At 36.8% G+C, this 18,791-nt stretch overlaps 1 protein-coding gene across 6 annotated transcripts; it reads left to right on the forward strand.

Moving 5' to 3' along the window:
* The first annotated feature begins 281 nt into the window (after positions 1–281).
* On the forward strand, positions 282–13,878 carry LOC112192584 (kinesin-like protein KIN-7K, chloroplastic). 6 transcript variants are annotated; one of them, XM_040516291.1, is made up of 25 exons: positions 282–687; positions 1,015–1,025; positions 1,140–1,405; positions 1,488–1,585; positions 2,563–2,652; positions 3,830–3,882; positions 4,065–4,130; positions 4,209–4,262; positions 4,440–4,499; positions 6,401–6,479; positions 7,438–7,505; positions 7,631–7,693; positions 7,841–7,945; positions 8,073–8,177; positions 8,301–8,408; positions 8,534–8,680; positions 9,381–9,563; positions 9,700–9,861; positions 10,318–10,548; positions 11,364–11,504; positions 11,624–11,749; positions 11,912–11,962; positions 12,462–12,509; positions 12,605–12,784; positions 12,984–13,878. In XM_040516291.1, exons 3-25 carry the CDS (start codon positions 1,158–1,160, stop codon positions 13,542–13,544), a joined length of 3,027 nt encoding a protein of 1,008 aa, XP_040372225.1. In that variant the 5' UTR covers positions 282–687; positions 1,015–1,025; positions 1,140–1,157; the 3' UTR covers positions 13,545–13,878. The 6 variants fall into 6 exon arrangements, with proteins under 6 accessions (XP_040372225.1, XP_024188149.1, XP_040372226.1 ...); XM_024332381.2 differs by lacking the exon at positions 1,015–1,025 and having other exon boundaries at positions 1,026–1,405; XM_040516292.1 differs by lacking the exon at positions 1,015–1,025.
* Positions 13,879–18,791: the final 4,913 nt, after the last annotated feature.

The following is an 18,791-nucleotide window of genomic DNA, read 5'->3' on the forward strand; positions in this document are numbered from 1 at the left end:
ATCCTATCCTAGACTCCTAGTGAAATATTTTTCACGCAATTGGAAATTAGTAGAAATACGGTACGGTTGCACTTGTACCCAAACTCCCATGTCCCCTATGGTCCCCACCCAGTCAGCGTCCGCAAGCACACGACTCCTGTGACTCTGTGAGTCCTCTGATTCCTTTGCTAGCTCAAAAAAAAAAAAAAAAAAAAAAAAAAAAAGGAAAAAAGAAAAGAAAAGAAAAGAAAAAACATAGCCCCACCATTCCAGCCAGCCTTTTTACTCAGCTACAGCTACTGTACCAAATTCACTTTCTCTCTCTAACCACTTTCTTCTTTCTTCCTCCCCTTCTCTCTCTCTCTGTCTCTCTCTCTCTCTATAACTATAGGTGCTGCTGGTGTGTTGCTATACATGAGATTATGAGAGAGAGAAAGCAGAGCAGAGGAGCCTTTCTCACTCTCTGTGAAAAAGTTGGATTGAGAAATGCTGTTTGCATTCGATGAAGGCCATCCCTTCCAAGGCAAGCAACAAAAGCTAAAAGAAGCTCAGATATATCTCTCTCTCTCTGTCTCTCCCCTTTCACTCACTCACTCGCAGCGTCTCTCAGATCCGACTGTCTCTGATTCCCCAGAAGATCGGCTCGCTCTTCTCTGCGCATTACTCCCTTCGGTTCCTGCAATGCTGCTCCTCCGATTCTGATTACAGGTACTGTTTTTGGACTTGTTATTTCGTTTGTGGCGGTGTTTTGGTTCCGAAATTGGAAGCTCTAATTATGTGGAATTGAATGGGCTTCTCTTTCTGTATCTGCTTCAGTAACGTAGCAATTGATTATGAAGGTTTAGTTAGCTGTAATCTGTGACTAGTTTTCTGCATTCTGAGGAAATAGGTAGAGCAGAGTAGCATGGAATTTTGACTTTTATAGTTCTGCAAATTGTTTAGTTTCGAAAATATATGTGGTGAACTTTTAAGTACTGAACTAATCTAAGGACTGGCTACGATTAGTTTTGAACCTCATTTTTTTTTTTTCGGTAGCGGAAGTATAGGTGAGTATGCTTTCCTGCATTTGCTTTTGACGAAACAAGCGTAAAACCCTCACTCAGAAGTTGAAAGTGTCACCGGTTGATGCTGAGGGAGGATTTGTTCTCATTGTGCTCAAGGATTAATCTCCGGTGGTAATGGCGTCAAAACATGGATCACGATCGAAAAAACTAGGTTCCAGCAATTCGAGAGCTGCTAATTCTCCGTCATCTTCGACTACATCGTCTTCGAAACAATATTTGGAAACTTCTATTGAAGGGCAGAGCTCTCCTGCATCTTCTTCAGCTCGAAGTAAGCCACAGTACTTTTACACGGAAAGTTTGCCACAAGATGCGGAAAGGTCCAAAGAAAATGTCACAGTGACGGTCCGCTTTCGTCCACTCAGGTACATTTCACTATTATGAGTTGTACTTCACTCATAAAGTTTTGAATACTCAATAACTTGGCGCTGTCTATATCTGGTGTAGTCCAAGGGAAATTCGCCAAGGAGAAGAAATTGCATGGTATGCAGATGGAGACACTATTCTGCGGAATGAGCATAATCCATCAATAGCTTATGCATACGGTATACTTTCTACTTTCTTGTACTTATATTCTCTAAATTTGCTTAACTTGTGTGGAGAAGTATTGTGTAAGCCCCCCTTTAGGATCTTTGTGTTTTACTACTTAAGCAAAATCAGAATAATAGATGAACTGAAAACAGAAACAACACAGCAGATTTTATAGTGGTTCAGCCAAAACTTTAGCCTACGTCCACTTCGTGATCTCTCTTGAGAGATTCACTAGCACTATGAAGAATTTAGGTGTTTACAAGTACTTATTGCAGATCCCTCAAACCCCTCTGACTAGTTCTTATCTCTCTATCACCTTGACTCTCAGTTTTCTGCACTTTCTGTCTTCCTTATTCCAGAAAACTGACTGCAGCCCCTATTTATAGGGCATAGAGGCTGCTGATACAACATGGGTTTAGGATTCCTAACCCTAATAGACTAAGCTTTTAATACAAATCCTAATAGAACTTGAAAGACTAACTTTCCTAGAACTTATAGAAAAGCTGCGCGCAAACCTCTTTCCTTTCTAGACTTGGATTTGAATTCTGAACCCTAATTTTCAGATTGTATCAATGAGCCAAAAACACAACAAGAAGAAATTAGTAAACAAAAGCTTAATGATTTGAGGTTTAATTTAGGTAGTCGAAAAAAATTGATCAAATTAACAAGCACACACACGTGTGTGTGTGTGTAGTTTCTATTTAAGCTCCCAAAGAATAAATTAAATGTGACTTCTATGCTGTTAACTGGATGGTGGAAATTGCCCTGATTCTCGCTCACTGCATCTCAGCTGTCCATTTATAAGAAACATGCCCTCACAAGAGAATGACTCTAATAGAGCTGTTCTCTAGTCTATATCATAAAGCTGTTTACTAGCGAATAAGTCCCTGTGCATGTCTTCTGCAGATCAAAAGTAAATGCCGAATAGTCTTACCTTCAATTTTATTGATGATTTTTCTGTCTCACTTTCTCTTTATTCTCCTGCCACTAGATCGGGTGTTTGGCCCTACAACCACAACACGCCATGTCTATGATGTTGCTGCTCAGCATGTTGTTAGTGGTGCTATGGAAGGAGTCAACGGTAAAGAGCCTAGACTTTGGGCTTGATCAACTTGAATTTCTGCATTGTTTTCAGTATGGTTACATGTCTTAGAATTGAGTACTGATATTATTGTGTGTGGCACTGTGGCCTGTTCCCGACCTGATTCAGTTCTCTTGATGGCTACATTTCTCATAATTTTGGGACAAATTGCATAGTAATCATCAACACCTAAAAGACAGTATTGCAGTTATAAATGATTATGTATTTTATATAGATTGTATTCTAAGAGTGTTCCTTTCTTACAGGGTGAACTGTAGGTTCAATTTTGATTTTAATTTTAATTTTTAATTTTTTATAATTATATTATACCTACATTCTCAAATTAATCAGAACACCTAGCATTTAGTCATTCATGAAAGTCATTTGAACTTTTTCATTTATAATCATCAATATATTTTCACCAAATATTTCTTGATTAAATTGGAAGATGTTATATAAGTCATATAATCCCTACATACACGAAGCCTTAAAATTTTTAATCAACTGTGCACCTGTTATCGACGCCTAATGTATGTCATATGATGATCTCTACCTCAGTCACTTGCTTAACAGCATTCTGAGGAATTCCAGCTTTAATCTCACATTCTTATTGACTGGGTTGCTGGACCCTGTTGAACAATGCTAGAGGGTGAGAGTGCATTTTTGATGCAGGGCAGAAACTGAAAGTTTCTGTCTTGCAGCGCTCCTGCATCAACTTTAAATGCTCAGTTGCAGAAGTAAAGTTGCAATTGGTGAATAGTGAATGAGGGTAAGAAAGTCTTGGAACTTGATGGTTTGTTGTATATGGAAATGCTGGAGCCATTAGTTTTGGTTGGACCCTAGAAACCATAAGCTTCCAATCCTTCCCCATTACAAATTTGACTTGAGAACCTATAAGGATCTACAACACATTCTCGCTTCTACCAGTAAGTTTCATTCCTAGGCAACCAATGCTTTCCCTGTCAAGACTGACAAACCGCTAACTAGAGAGTAACTTGGGCATTTAGGTTGTTTGAATAGGCAAAGGCTAATTGCTCTACCGATTGAAGTTATTGGAAGTTTGTACTACAAGTTAAAGAAATTATACTCTCTTTCTTAGTATTTGGATATATTTAAGTTGCACAAATGATATAATCCGTTGTTTGTTTATTTTATCTATGATTTCCTTCCATGACAGGTACAATTTTTGCATATGGGGTCACCAGCAGCGGGAAGACTCACACAATGCATGTAAGAAAAAAAATGTTTATGCTCATCATCTGCTTATACATAGTATAAATGGTTTATATGCATCGCGCTTTTTTGTTTCTTCATAATTTCTCATTAAAGTAATATGCATTGCGGGATTAGATACTAATGTGGTGGGATCTAAAATGATTATCAATGTGATTTTGTTCGTCCTACTAATTCAGGGTGATCAAAGGTCGCCTGGAATTATACCCCTGGCTGTGAAAGATGCGTTTAGCATCATCCAAGAGGTACTCTTTAAGCAATGCTATTTTCTTGTAACTTTTCTCAGCAGAGAAGTTACTCATTATGGTTTTTGTCTATTCCAGACTCCAAACCGAGAGTTTCTTCTTCGTGTGTCATACTTGGAGATCTATAATGAGGTAACATTCTTTGCCTTCTCATATTCCTCTGGTTTATTATGATAGGTATGATTATATGAATATTGTTGGTCGGGGACCTATCTTGAGTTACAGAGTTCTGGAATGCTCAACTTTCTACTAGCTTTGGTTGCACCTTTTAATTTACTTTACTATCCTTTAAGGTCTGTTTCATTCCAGGTTGTTAATGACTTGTTGAATCCAGCAGGACAGAATTTACGAATTAGAGAGGATGCTCAGGTGCTTTCTTCATCTGATCTTTGTTTTGTCATGACCATCTTCATACATTACTAATTTACTATTCTAAGTATGATAATAGTTTCTATTTTTCTAAATGCTTCTGTCACATGATTGATAATATGTTTTTACGTTATGTGATGAATTTGATATACATTGTGAGTTGGAGATGAAATCTGAGGAATAATAGGGGGCGGGAGTGGACGGGCTTTGGGTTCGAGTGCTTTATTTCCTTATTGGTCTGCATTATGGCTATTTTAAGGACTTTTCCATCTCTTCTAGAGTTCTAGAATGTCTTATCTGTTAGCTATTGTGTAGTGAGGCTGACTTCTTGTATTTTCTAGTTGTTAGTCTCTGTGTGTTTTTTTTTCTTCCTTTTTCCCTATCGTTCTCAGCCCTAGTCTGTAGATTCAGTGTCTACTCCTTCTGTTGTTCTTGTCTATTTTTCAATAAAGTCTTTGGATCCTTTAAAAAAAAAAAGTCCCTTATATAACTTTGTTCTGGAAGCTGGTGAAGATTGAGGATAGAGAACTTTCCTGTGGTAGTCCCTTCTCTGTTTTACTTTTTGTTTTAAGTCTCATTAGTTGTGTATTCTTACTCTCCTAGTGTGTAGTCCACTGGACCTTTCAATTCTTCTAGTAGGATTAGCAAAATGTACCTTTTTTCTTCAGCCTTCAATCTTACAAGAACCTTTTTTGCATGGCATGCTGTTTCTTCCTTCATCACTCTTGCTTTTAAATATATATTCTCAAGTTTTCCAGCTCTTCCCAATTCCTTGAGCATACATAAATTAGCTTACTGGTGGAGAACTTTGTTACGTAGATGTAACTGTAGAAGTGGCTATGACTGGGTAAAAAAAAAGAAAAAAGTGGTCGTGAATTTGGACCAGAGAGCCGATGTAAAACATAGTGGACTTTATAGCACAAGGCTCAATGTGGTGGTACTTTATAAGAAAAGCTAATTGACATGACGGTGTGGCCAAGCCGAAAGTTTGTACTGGATGAACTTCTGTTATGTATCTCTGTGTCATTATTCGATCATCATCTATGCTGAAAACTGTTCTGCAACCCTAACAAAATCATATGCAATTCCCCTTGTCGGTTGAGGTGTTTCTGCTTTCCCTATTCTCTGTTGAGTTCGACTGGGGGTGGTAAAGTTGTTAGAATCTCGGTGGCAGGAGAACTTTAAAAGTTGGATGATTTCCATTGTGAATGTAAGTGAATCAATCGTGGGGCAGACATTTAGATGATAGTTTGCAGCCTTTCAGGGCAGTTTGAGGCATGCCTTCGGTGAAGGTACAGTTCAAATGATTAGTTGTGACATCAAATTAGGACCTTAGAACCTGTTACTCCTTTTTGGGGCCATGGCTGGGGCGCCCGTGTCAACTTAGAACCTGTGGCCAAGCTTGGTTGCAAGAACTCTTGTTCACTCAGAGCTTAAGAACTTCTCTTACATGCAAGATCTGATCTCTTGTTGGAGCTTAAGCTTGCCTTAGCAAAAAGAAAATTGAAGCTTAGAGCTTGTTGGGCTGCACAAAAATGTGAAAACTTTGCTGATGTACTGAACATAGTTATATAGCCATGTTTTGGGCACTGGTTGTATTGAAGGTTGATTTTCACAGGGAATTGTGTACATTTTCGTTGTAAACGTTTTTGAGGCTTACTACACAGCAACTGCAAAGGGTTTCCCTCATTGGTTATTGGAACGTACTTCTTCCAATTGTACACATACATGGGTGTGGTGTACATTATATTGACAGTTCTTATGGCTGAAGACACCACAGAATATTTTATCATTAACTTTTGTATCGAGTCTGTTGAATTTAGATTCTTAACATAAGATTATCTAAGCTTGCTTCCAGATGTTGAGAATGTTTTTTTCTTATGCTAAATTGATGTATGTAGGGTACCTTTGTTGAAGGAATAAAGGAAGAAGTAGTGCTATCCCCAGCTCATGCCCTGTCACTTATAGCAGCTGGAGAAGGTAAAAGAACATAAATCACATTTTGTGACTATGGTTGAGTTGTTTAAAATCTTGAATCTTGTTCCTTTGTTTAGCTGATAGTTGAATTGATCAGAATGGTTTTTATTTTTTAATTTTTTATAATTTTCCCTGTTACTTCCTTCCTTTCCCTGAGAGCCTGATTTAGTGTTCGTGTGCTCTTTAATGTGTGTAAGAATAAAAGTAAAGTACCTTGCCTTATCTTCAAATAACTAAATTCTCAAAAGGTAGAAGGATGGAGTAGCAAAGGAAGATAAGACAATGTGGTTGTGTGTACAACTAAACAAAACATAAATGAAATGCTGTTAGAACTGATGTTTAGTTGAAACGGTTCACCTATTGTAGGGTTACAGCCATCTCACTGAAGAATGTGATGAGAACGGAGGAGTATATATGGTCCCAAGGATTTTATGGCATATTTATCATGAAGATGATATTCAAATAGAAGCTATTTCATAAACAAAAGATGATTGTATCTGGAAACAAAAGAAAATTTACTAAAGTGCACTCATTGTGTTGTAGAAATATTTGTAGACGTTGAACTAAATTTGCAACTTTTGTTTTATGTTGCCAAGCTAATGTCATTCACTGTTGTAGTATAATATAGATCATTGATTCTTGGGGTAGACTGTCATTGCATGTTTGGGGAAGGTTAAATGGACGGAGTTGGGAGATGCTTTATCTCGTTATGAACCTAAAAACATGTAGATTGCCAAAGGGGTAATCTTACCATTGGCCAAGGCTCACTATCTTCAATAAACATATAAGTAATAAAAGATAAAAAAATAATATGATTTAGGTAGAGTTGTTACAAACACTAATTTTGTAATTTGTTCAGTTGACTAGATGATAATGGGTGTTGTTCGATTTTTATCCCTCTGTTGCTTTCATGATATGTTGATTCACTTTGTGATCAAGTCTGAATTGCTGCCAACAACAGAGCACAGGCATGTTGGATCAACAAATTTCAATTTACTCAGTAGCAGGAGCCATACTATATTTACACTGGTAATTTCTTTTTCCTCATGTGGCATGCTGTTTTCTTTTTTTCTTTAATTTTCTAGTTTTAGGAAACCACCAATGTATATTCCATTTTGATGACCTTTGATATATTTGTATGGGTATGTCATCAGACAATCGAGAGTAGCCCGTGTGGGGAAAATAGTGAAGGTGAAGCTGTAAATCTGTCGCAATTGGTAAGTATTCAACGCTGAGGACTGATACTTGTATCTTTCATTTTTAGTTCGACTCGTTTCTTTCTTGGTTACAATTGGAATCTATTCAGTCTTTCTATTTTTTTCAATATTGAGGATGACTCTTTCGGTTCTTACTTACATGTGCAGAACCTCATTGATCTGGCTGGTTCTGAGAGCTCAAAAGCTGAAACTACTGGTGTCAGACGAAAAGAAGGATCCTATATTAATAAGAGTCTGCTAACTCTAGGAACTGTGAGGCCTCAAGTGTTGTTTTAAGCCAATAAGTTTGAAATACCGTGTTAGATTGTCTTTGTGCTCTTTCAATCCTTGATTATCGTACATGATGTACTTATTTGGGATATTGATTTCTGTTATGCAGGTTATATCAAAGTTGACGGATGGGAGGGCTACTCATATACCCTACAGGGATTCTAAACTGACCCGACTTCTCCAATCTTCGCTAAGCGGTCATGGGCGTGTCTCTGTATGGTTCCCCCTATATAGAATCTCCATGCCACTTATTTTATTATTTCAAGTTTTCAGTTACTTCTTGCAAAGAAAGTTCTGTCTTAGTTGATTAATTTACTTTTATTGTCCTCAATTACAGCTCATCTGCACTGTTACTCCTTCATCAAGCAGTTCAGAAGAGACGCATAATACATTAAAGTTTGCACACCGGGCAAAGCACATTGAAATTCAAGCAGCACAAAATAAGGTATGCTTTATTTCATTTCTTTAAAAATGTTGATATCGTCCTTATTTATTTATTGTTTTTTTTTAATTAGTTTTTTTAACATTGTCATTAGTTTCTTATCTGACATAATTTGATTGAACCTGCAGATTATTGATGAGAAGTCACTTATCAAGAAATATCAAAATGAGATTCGTAATTTAAAGGAAGAGTTAGAACAGTTGAAGAAGGGTATTGTTACAGTTCCTCAACTAAAAGATGCTAGCGAAAATGATATTCTGCTTCTAAAACAAAAGGTGCATTTCAATTCCTCTACTGGGTTGGTCTCGGGTTATTTCAGGGACTGTAATTCTGATATTCTGCTCCTAGAACTCTTGGTCACTTGAATGAAATGCTAAATCATCATTACAAGTGGTTTGTGATCCGTGTGGAAAACTACAGTAATGTTACACCAACCCTATATATCAAATACAGTTTTGATATGTTTGTTTTCTTTTCTAGATTTTACTTAGATTCCATATCGTTGGGTCCATTGTAAAGGAATCTTAACCCCGAATGAAACCTCTGGTAGATACTAAGAGACAAAATTTCCACTCAATTGGATGAATTGATGCTGAATTCATTTTAGTAAAAGCTATTCTATTCATCAACCCTATTTGAAAGTGGTTTGCAATCCGCACAGAAAACTACAGTAATGTTACTTTTATCAACCCTATAAATCAAATATAGTTTGAGATGTTTCTTTTTTTTCCTTGCTCTGAAGTTTACTTAATTAATTGTTATTAGTTTCTTTCATATTGTTGGGTCCATTGTAAAGGAATCTTGAGGCATAGTCTTTATAAAGGGAGTGATTCCTCTTCCATATTACTAAAAGACAAAATTTTCATCAAATTGATGCAGAATTTTTTCTAGTAAAAATTCTATTCATAAATGGTATTCTGAAATGTCAATCTTGTGTGAATTGAACCACCTTTTGCTGTGATGTAATGTGTAAAGTTAGAAGATGGCAAATTCAAACTGCAATCAAGATTGGAACAAGAGGAAGAAGCCAAAGCTGCTTTGTTAGGAAGAATCCAAAGGTTGACAAAGTTGATTTTGGTCTCCACAAAAGCAACACAGCCATCAAGGTTTCCTCACCGACCTGGTCTTAGAAGAAGACATTCCTTTGGGGAAGAGGAGGTTGGACTGTGTTTCTCTTAAGATTTGTGTCTGTTGTTGACTGTATAGTTGCTTTCGTTTTTTCTCTTTTCTTCTTCTTTTTTGGATTTCAAATTCTTCACTATTTGATATGATTATTCTAATGATATTATGTCAGCTTGCATATCTACCATACAAAAGGCGGGACTTGATTTTAGAGGATGAAAACATTGACTTGTTTGTTTCTCCTCTTGAGGGGAATACTGAAACTGCTGATGATACACTGAAGGAGGATAAGAAGACTCGGAAGCATGGACTGTTAAACTGGTTAAAGCTACGGGTACGTCCCATTTGGTTGCTAGAAATCTATGGTCCTTTCTTAAGGTTGATTATTAGAAATCTATATCATGTTGCTCAACGAATCTCCACTAGAACAGCCAATATGGAATTTGGACCGGGTTTTATCTCTTTCTTGTGTCAACAATTTTTGTGTGTGACATGGATCTTGTCTTATCTGCTTTCTTCTTTTTCCACATTAGAATAATTGGTAACTGATAAAACATAGAGGTGCCTTATTTTGGATGTATGGTATAATACTATAACGGGAAATTTTGTAAGCTGAAGTTTCTGAATACTTTCTTAACCTTCAGCTTGATGCATGAAGTACTTGCTCTAGAGACTCAAACTTGTGCTCATAATGTTGTGGCCGATAACCCTAGATATTAATTATTTCATCAGACTTTTCATTTTTGTATTCTTTATAGACTTATTTTCCATGTTTTGCATTCCTGATCAGAAACGAGATAGTGGTGGTGGGACTTTGACAAGCACTAGTGATAAATCCAGTGGAATGAAATCTACTAGTCAACCATCAACACCTCAAGCAGAAAATAGTAATTTTCATGCAGAATCGAGGCTTTCCCATTCTCTACTTACAGAGAGCTCTCCATCTGCTGATCTTTTGACTGATGCTATAGAGGATAGAGAGGTACCTCAGGATAAATTCCTGGGACAAGAGACACCTACGGTATGTAATCCTTTTACCTGGATTATGCTGCTTTCTATTTGGGCCTGTGTATAAATTATATTTTGTTATACCTGAGCATTGACATGATATCTTCCACACTTCTATTCTATTACATGAAGAATAAATAAAAAACACTAATACAATAACCCTAATATAAGTAACCCTATGAGTCTATAACAACTACATTCCAAAACTATCCTTAGTTATTGCCAATCAATTAACATCTCCATGACTGATTCCAAGTAGCTTTAGTTTTCATATTCCTGAATACTGAAAAGATATCAAGATTATTGTCCTCTTTCACCTGCCCAGGGAATGAGAAGGCCTAGAAGCAGAAAATGCAAAAAAAACTTGCCTTCTATATCTCTTTTGCTAGAGTGTTAGTTGATGGCAAGAGTTCCTTGCCTTGATTCTTAACCAGGAAGTATGTTGCTACCAGTTTGGCAGAAGTATCCGCCCTACCAAACATTTTGGCAACTCTAGTATCAAATATTGCTCTTAATGCCCATGCTAATGGGTGATAACAAATATTAATGTCAGTTTTGAAATTGTGCTGCCATGTAAAATTGCTAGGACTGAAAAACTTAAATGAACAAAAGAGGTGACTTCTCAGCATAATGTGCTTGGAAATGAATACTATTCCTGCCCAAAGGAGTTTGTCATGTTTTCCTTTCTATTTTGTGAAAGTATCAAATTTCCTATCCATAAAACATTTGATGATCAAATTACATACAGATACTCTATGTATAGTCCCAATGATTAAATTTCCGGATCTCAAGTTTGGTTATTTTTCTGCTTCTTGATTAAATCGGCAGACCAGCATAAAATCAATTGATCAGATCGATCTATTAAGAGAGCAGCAAAAAATCTTGTCCGGAGAGGTAGCACTCCATTCAAGTGCACTGAAGCGTTTGTCTGAGGAGGCTGCAAAAAACCCCCAGAAGGACAGATTAAATGTAATTTTCTTACTTCCTTACCATCTGGGTCTCTAAAATGTTGTTGATTTTCATTGACCCCAAAAATATGTTGCTTATTTTTGTGAGACCTTCAATTTCACGATTGTTCTGTAATGAAGATGGAGATGCGAAAGTTAAAAGATGAAATCAAGGCGAAGAATGAACAAATAGCTCTGCTGGAAAAGAAAATTGCCGATTCGTTGATTGTTTCACCCACCAAAATGGATCAAATTGAAATATCCCAAGTAAGATTTGATTTCCTTACCATGCATTTTTTATTTCTATTCCAAAAAAGAATATTTTGACGTTGGACTACAAAAACTTACTGTTGGTTTTGGTCAGTACTCTCACGTAGGAGTGTTCTTGTTTGTTTAATTCCACTTAATGTGTTGTGGTTTACGCTGCAGTCTATTGCCGAAGTGGTGGCACAATTGAATGAGAAGTCCTTCGAACTTGAGGTGATAAATACTTACTACATTTTGATCTGAATGAACTATAATAAATTGCATGATTATGATTTCTTAAGTTATAGCCAACTAGAAAATCACTTTCGTATTTTGGTAAGTAAGGAGGATAACAGTCCATTATTAATACTTGGTCTTTAAAGAAACAAAGGTGGACCTTAGGCATATAAAGAAGTCAATGACCGTACAACCTGTGTTGATTTTGATTCTATAAAGCATGATTATTATTGTTACATGTTTTCTGCATTAGAATTTATTCAATGGCCCAGAGGACTCATGTTATTTGACTCCATGGGACATCCAAAAGACCCATCGACAACTGGTCCTTGACTCACTTTGGATATCTCTCGGTGTTACTTCAGTTTCCATTTTACATGGTTTTTGGAATTTTACAAATTGAAATTTTAAAGGAAGTTTTGGTTTTTTTGTTTTTGTTTTTTGTTTTACTCCTATAGTTCCAGCGTTGAGTGTTGTATCATTATTTTTATTCCAGGTTAAAGCTGCTGATAATCGTATTATTCAAGAGCAGCTAGAACAAAAGGTACAGGAACTACTTAAATATTTCTTATTATTTCATCTTGAAACGAGACTCCAGAGTTCAGGGCGACATATGACTTTATTTGACATTGTTATCAGATCTGCGAATGCAAAGAATTGCAGGAAACAGTTGCCTCCCTGAAGCAGCAGCTCTCTGAGGCACTGGAGTTTAGAAATTTGAGTCCAATAATCAGTTCGCAAACTGACTCAAGAATCGTGCATGCGGGAGAGAATGCAGTGTTGAATCACACAAATGAAGTTTTCCTTACAGATAAGCAGGTTTTCCTCTTGTGGTCTCTGAGTATTTGTACTTTGCATATTCAAACTTTTCCCAACATAATGTGTATGTTTAGTATATAGGTGGAAATTAGTTATAATGCAAGTCCTCCAAATGATTCTGTTGATACATGCAGAATCCAGTTTCAAATCTGTCAAGACCCCAATACATATTGATTTTTGCTCTTTTTTCTTTATTTAGGCGCTTGAGATTGAAGAACTGAAGCAGAAGGTGGCTGAAATGACAGAGTCAAAAGAGCAGTTAGAACTTCGGAACCAGAAACTGGTGGAAGAAAGTTCATATGCCAAAGGTTTAGCCTCAGCTGCTGCTGTTGAGCTCAAGGCATTATCAGAGGAAGTTGCCAAACTCATGAACCATAATGAGAGACTAGCTGCTGAGCTGGCCGCATCTAAGAACTCCCCCACCCAGCGTCGAAGTGGTAACACACTCCGGAATGGTCGAAGAGAGAGTCACGTCAAACAGAATGACCACAGTGGGCCCGTCTCAGAAATGAAGAGAGAACTGGCCATGAGCAAGGAGAGAGAGCTTTCATATGAGGCGGCTCTTACGGAGAAGGATAAAAGAGAGGCTGAGCTTCAAAGAAGGGTTGAGGAATCCAAGCAAAGAGAAGCATACTTGGAAAATGAACTTGCTAACATGTGGGTTCTTGTAGCAAAGTTGAAAAAAACTCATGGAGCTGAAACTGATGCTTCTGAATCAACAAGAGAGACCAGACTAACTGATGGCTTGGGGGGATGGTAGTGAGGATTCAAGAGGGTCCAACAGGAATAAGCCTTCAAGTGAGATTGGTTTGTGAGAAGGTGTAAAGATTTGTGTTTTGTCTTGCAAGGGTTCTTGTTTGTGTATATACAAAATTAGGGCTTTTTTTTTCTTCCTCGTTCTCGGCAATGGTTTCTTGTTTGTTAATAACGAATTAGGATTTTTTTTTTTTTTCACAGTGCTGATTCAAATGTATTCTCCAAATCTGGTTTCCGCGGTTCTGTGTTCTGAGGTCAATGTTTGTAGAGGCATATTGGAAAGCAATATTTTCGCATGTGCATTTATAATGCCGTCAAGCTTTGTTTACATTCTTCTATGGCTGGTGTGTACATGTGGATGTGGTGTCCTAGGGTTGAAAGAAAAAAGAAAACAAAATAGGAAGAAAATAAAATGCCAGCGGTAAAAAAAAAATTATTGTCCAAAGCATTGTGCTTCACCAGATTGGACAATGGTCTGAAGGTTATATTTAACCGATAGGATGGATGGGGATAAAAAGCCAAAATTTGTTAAAAAGACTTCCGGTGCCAGGATTCGAACCTGGATGGTAAGGAAATTTTCCAAAGCATTGGGCTACACCGGATTAGATGTTAATTGACGGTCTAAGCCTATATTTAACTGATATGAAGGGGATAAATTTATTAAAAAGACTTTTGGTGCTTTGAGCTTTGTCATGAAATTTTTTAAAGCATTGTGCTACACCAGATTCATGAGTATGATTTTTAATTTATTTATTGATACAGAAAATAGATGAGCATATGGTTATTTCTGTGCCATGATTCAAATTTGAAAAGAAATAAACACTTCCATAGCAAAAACATTGAAAACTCATAATAATAAACTAGAAAATAAAGGTAAGGTAACGTAGAAATACAATTTAAATGAGACAAGTGAAGTGAAAATAAATAAACAAAATATTTTCTCAAAACATTCTGTTTTTAAATTGAAAATAAATAAATCCATGTCATTGAAATTTATGGAATGATATTGATGAAGTGTTGTATGCCACATCATTTGGTACTCAATTTTTGTATAAATATTTGGTGTCTCAAGCATTTTCCGAGAAATATACGCCTTAATTAATATCTAGGGCCAATTACATATAAGGTAATTTTTGAATTTTTTTGAGCCGTTATCACCTACTATTTTTTCCCCTCATAAGGCCACTAGGTGTTAAATTTTAGATATAAAATCAACATGTTTACGTAAATGCCACTAGAGCACAAAGTCAACAATTATTATCTCTCTTCTCTCCAGCAAGGTCTCCAGCCGACTTCGGCCCACTCCGGTGAGGTTTCCAGCGACTATAAAAGCTACTGTCACTAACGCCAAAAACTACTATCACTAGCAACGAAAGCTACTTTGGTGAAATTTCCTTAGTTCTTCTCCTCCAAGAACTAAAGAATTTGATCTCTAATTAAAGGACTTTTAATTCTTCTTCCCTTATAGCTCTAGGAGACAATCTTTCCTTCTTTGAACTCAGATTCGCGCGCAGCTGACCTTCTTGTACTAAATCGGTCATAACTTCTTCTAGAAAAATGATATTCATGAACCGTAAAAAGCTTTGGAAACTAAACATTCAAGGATTTCCATCAATATAAAGATCATTATCTGAATCGTCATGAGCTGCTCTCAGTACTCTGTTGAAATTGACTGATCTGTGGGGGCAAATTTGCTGATTTTGACTTTCAATCCCTTTTTTGCTTCTTTTCTTCTTCTTTGCTCTAAAATACCTACAAAACATATAAACACAGTAAATAACTACAAAACATCAAGAATAACAATGAAAATATAAAGAAATTTGATATAACTAATGTACAATTACGCTCCTATCATACACTAATTGCAACAAAAGCAACTAATTATCCATGTTGATAGTGTAACACAAATCCCAAACAAGAAATGCTAGAGATACAAAATCACAACAAAAAGAAAATTGAATTTTATTCGAAATCACACAACACCAAAAACTGCATCACACAACACTAATCACACAACGGAACAGAAATTATCCATTGTGTGTTTAAGTAAACTCGATTGTACAACGGTATTAGTGATGTTCTGTTGTGTGAATGTCAAAAAAGTGATAACTTTTTTATCAGAATTACATTGCACAACGGAATTACGTATTGTCCGTCGTCTGAGTCTTAAAAAATTTAGCGGTAGATTTCCCTCCACTTTGGAGTCTTGGTTGCCTCTTGAAACACTGAAATTTGGGGTACTAGGTACAACGGATTTCACTATTTCCGTTGTATGATTAAAAAACTTAGCACCAAAGTTTGAGGAAGCTTGCTTGAATGTCTTCCCCTAGATAAGCTTAGGCAAGCTGTAGAAATTATACAATAGAATTAAGATTTTCTGATGTGTGAACTTGGAACTGGGCGGCAACATTTTGAGCTAAAATGCTGTAGGCGCCATGTTTCCCTCCATGATTTCACATTTTGATTTTTAGTGCGACACTCAGACGACAGTTGGGTGAGGTTTCTGTTGTGTGAGTAACTTTGACAATTTTTTTCTAGGTTTAATTGCCACATTGTGGTGCAAAAAAACACAAAGAGAGAAGGAAAACAAAACCTAGCACGACATACAAAGACTCTCAACCCTCTCTCTCGAATAGCCTCCCCGAAACGCCTCTCTTTCACTCTCATGAAACCTCGATCTCTCTTGTGAATCTTTTAGTCCTCCGCGAAAGCTCTCTTTCTCGTGAAACCTCTCTCGGCCCTCTCTCCCCAATTGTGTGGAATTTCAACCCTCTAAATCCCTAAATCCTCCACCTTTACAGGGAGCCGACTACGATGGCCTCGATTCTCAAGCCGTCCAATGGGGTGAGATGGGAAGACGATGGCAATGAGCAATAGCAGCGGCGGCGTTTCGATGGAGTTTCTGGATAGGCAGAGGGCTCTCTTCAACAGTGTATTGAGAGCTTTCTCTGCGGGAAATTGGGGTTTGAATTTGTGCTCGCTCTTCACTTCTCCAAACCCGCCTTCAACTCCGTCTACCTAATGGATAATTGAAGCTTCGCTTTGCGTTACCCTCTCTCTCTCTATGTCTAAAGATCTAAATCAATTCAAGGCTAGCCTTCTCAATCTGGTAAGGTCCCTATCTCCAACAAATTTGCTGATTTCGGTTTATTCCCTTTCAAAATCAGTTATTCCATAGTAACTCCTCTCATTTTCTCCTTGCTGACGTTGCCTCTCCTAAAGATCTAAATCAGTTAGGGACGTTGCCTCTCCTCTGAGATTCGATCCATCATCGCCGATTTGCTCTCCAACTCTCCGACTACTAGCAGTAATTATTCCTCATTTCAAGTCTCTGTTCAGTTGGTTCCCTTGATGCTTGACAGCGAGAGCTCCCATTCAATCATTTTAGGGGCAGTCGTGGGCTTCAAAGATTAAGAGATTAGAGTTCAATTTTCAGAGAGCTCTCAGATTACCCAGTTCTTGGTGAGTCTCAAATTCATATCTTTCTGCTATTCTGCTTGTAAAGATTTCATCTTTTCATGTTTTTAGAGAAATTGAGAGCTGGTTTGTTTATTGTTATGCAATTTTTGTGGTGGGTTAGTGATTTCTCAAGTTGGGTTTCTTAGGATCAGCTTCAAGATCACACCTTTTATGCTTTTCATGCTTATGAGTTTTCATGGTGGTTACTGATTAGACTGTTTTGGATAGGAAAGAAGAGTTGTGCCAAAGAAGAGGCCCTGATTTTTCAAAACTGTGTTGTGTTATTGAATTGTTGATTTTGGTTTATATTTAGTAAATGTTGCTTTCAATTTGTATGAGACTTACTCGGTCGGTTGCGTTTCTGATCGGACTGTGTGTTTTTTGTAAATCCTTATAGATCTGTCCTTGTTTATCTTTCAATTAGGTAAATTGTTAAGAACTGAGTTTGGTAATTATTCTATCCGATTTTATTTTTACTCATAGAAAAATCATTTGGATTAGTTTCAGATTCAAAGATTTTGTCTGCATTTTATTGAAATTCTGTTCTCTGAAGAGGTTATTCTAATTCTAATTCAAGGAGTGTTTCTGGCGAAGCAGGTTATCAATAGAAGAGATTGTTTTTTATAGCAATCATGTGTTCGAGCAGTGGAATGAGAACCGACCTGTGCCAAGGTCTTGATGTGTTCAGAAGCACCAATATCAACAGGTCACTTTGATGGCATCTGTTGCTTATTTTGGTTGTTGTCATTGTATTTCGATAGCAAGTGTTTGCATAATGTGATAGTATTTACAAGCTTTAGAGAAAACGGTTCAATATGGTTTCTCGTGTAAGTAGTGTTCAAATGAAGGTCCTTGCGTTTAAAGTAGAGTATTGTATATGTCTTCCTTGCTAAGTGAAAATTCCACCTAGTCCAGGATGTACTACTAAGAATACAACTGAATTGTTAAAGTTTCTCCTCTGCACATATAAATTTAGAGTCTTAATTTCCTTTATTTATCATTTACTTTTAGTTTGATTTGGAGTGTGATTCTTGCCAATTAAAGGGTATCAGTCACCCCAATGAACCCAGAGCCAAGAAGAAGTGGATGAGGCAAGAGGATGCCAAGAACTCTGGTATTGTTAACTATAGGTCTCATTGTGAAATTATAATCATTTTCCTTCCATCAGTTTAAGGATTATGATACCAAGAACTCTGGTATTTTGAAAAAAATCTGCAGAAACTGTCCTGCAGTACAGCCTTCTTTGGTATTTCTTTTTCCTGACTTATTGACCTCCAAATGACCTGAATTTTTGATATGTTTTACTTCTGTTAGTTAGCAAAGGATCTAGAAAGGTTCATCGCATTTCGACATAAAGTGAATGTTCTGTGAATTTTCCAAGTTTGGTCTGTAATTGAGAAAGTTCCAGAATTTTAAATGTTCCTCTAATTTTCTGTTGAGATTTGAACTTCTACTTGAATCATTTAAGTTCTGATTTTTCTGTATATTGAACTAGACATCCCAATGCTTGTTTGAAAACTGATTCCTTGTCATTTGGATTTGCAATGAATTTTTGGTGAATTTTCTAAGTTGACCATACTGCTGAGAAAGTACGTGTGGAGGTATTCATAGACTCTTTCACAGGGAAGAGGACACTCGAAATAGCCGGTTGAAATTGTCAATATTCTTGCTGCTAATGTAGCCTCGATTTGGTTTTAGTGTTGCAAAGAACGTCAAGTGCAGACAATCTTGAGGTAAAGAGATCACCGATGCTCTTTAGTATTCATGAAGAAAATAAAGTCAGCAATGTTAT

This window comes from Rosa chinensis, chromosome 3 (assembly GCF_002994745.2).
Source record: "Rosa chinensis cultivar Old Blush chromosome 3, RchiOBHm-V2, whole genome shotgun sequence".
NCBI lineage: Eukaryota > Viridiplantae > Streptophyta > Magnoliopsida > Rosales > Rosaceae > Rosa > Rosa chinensis.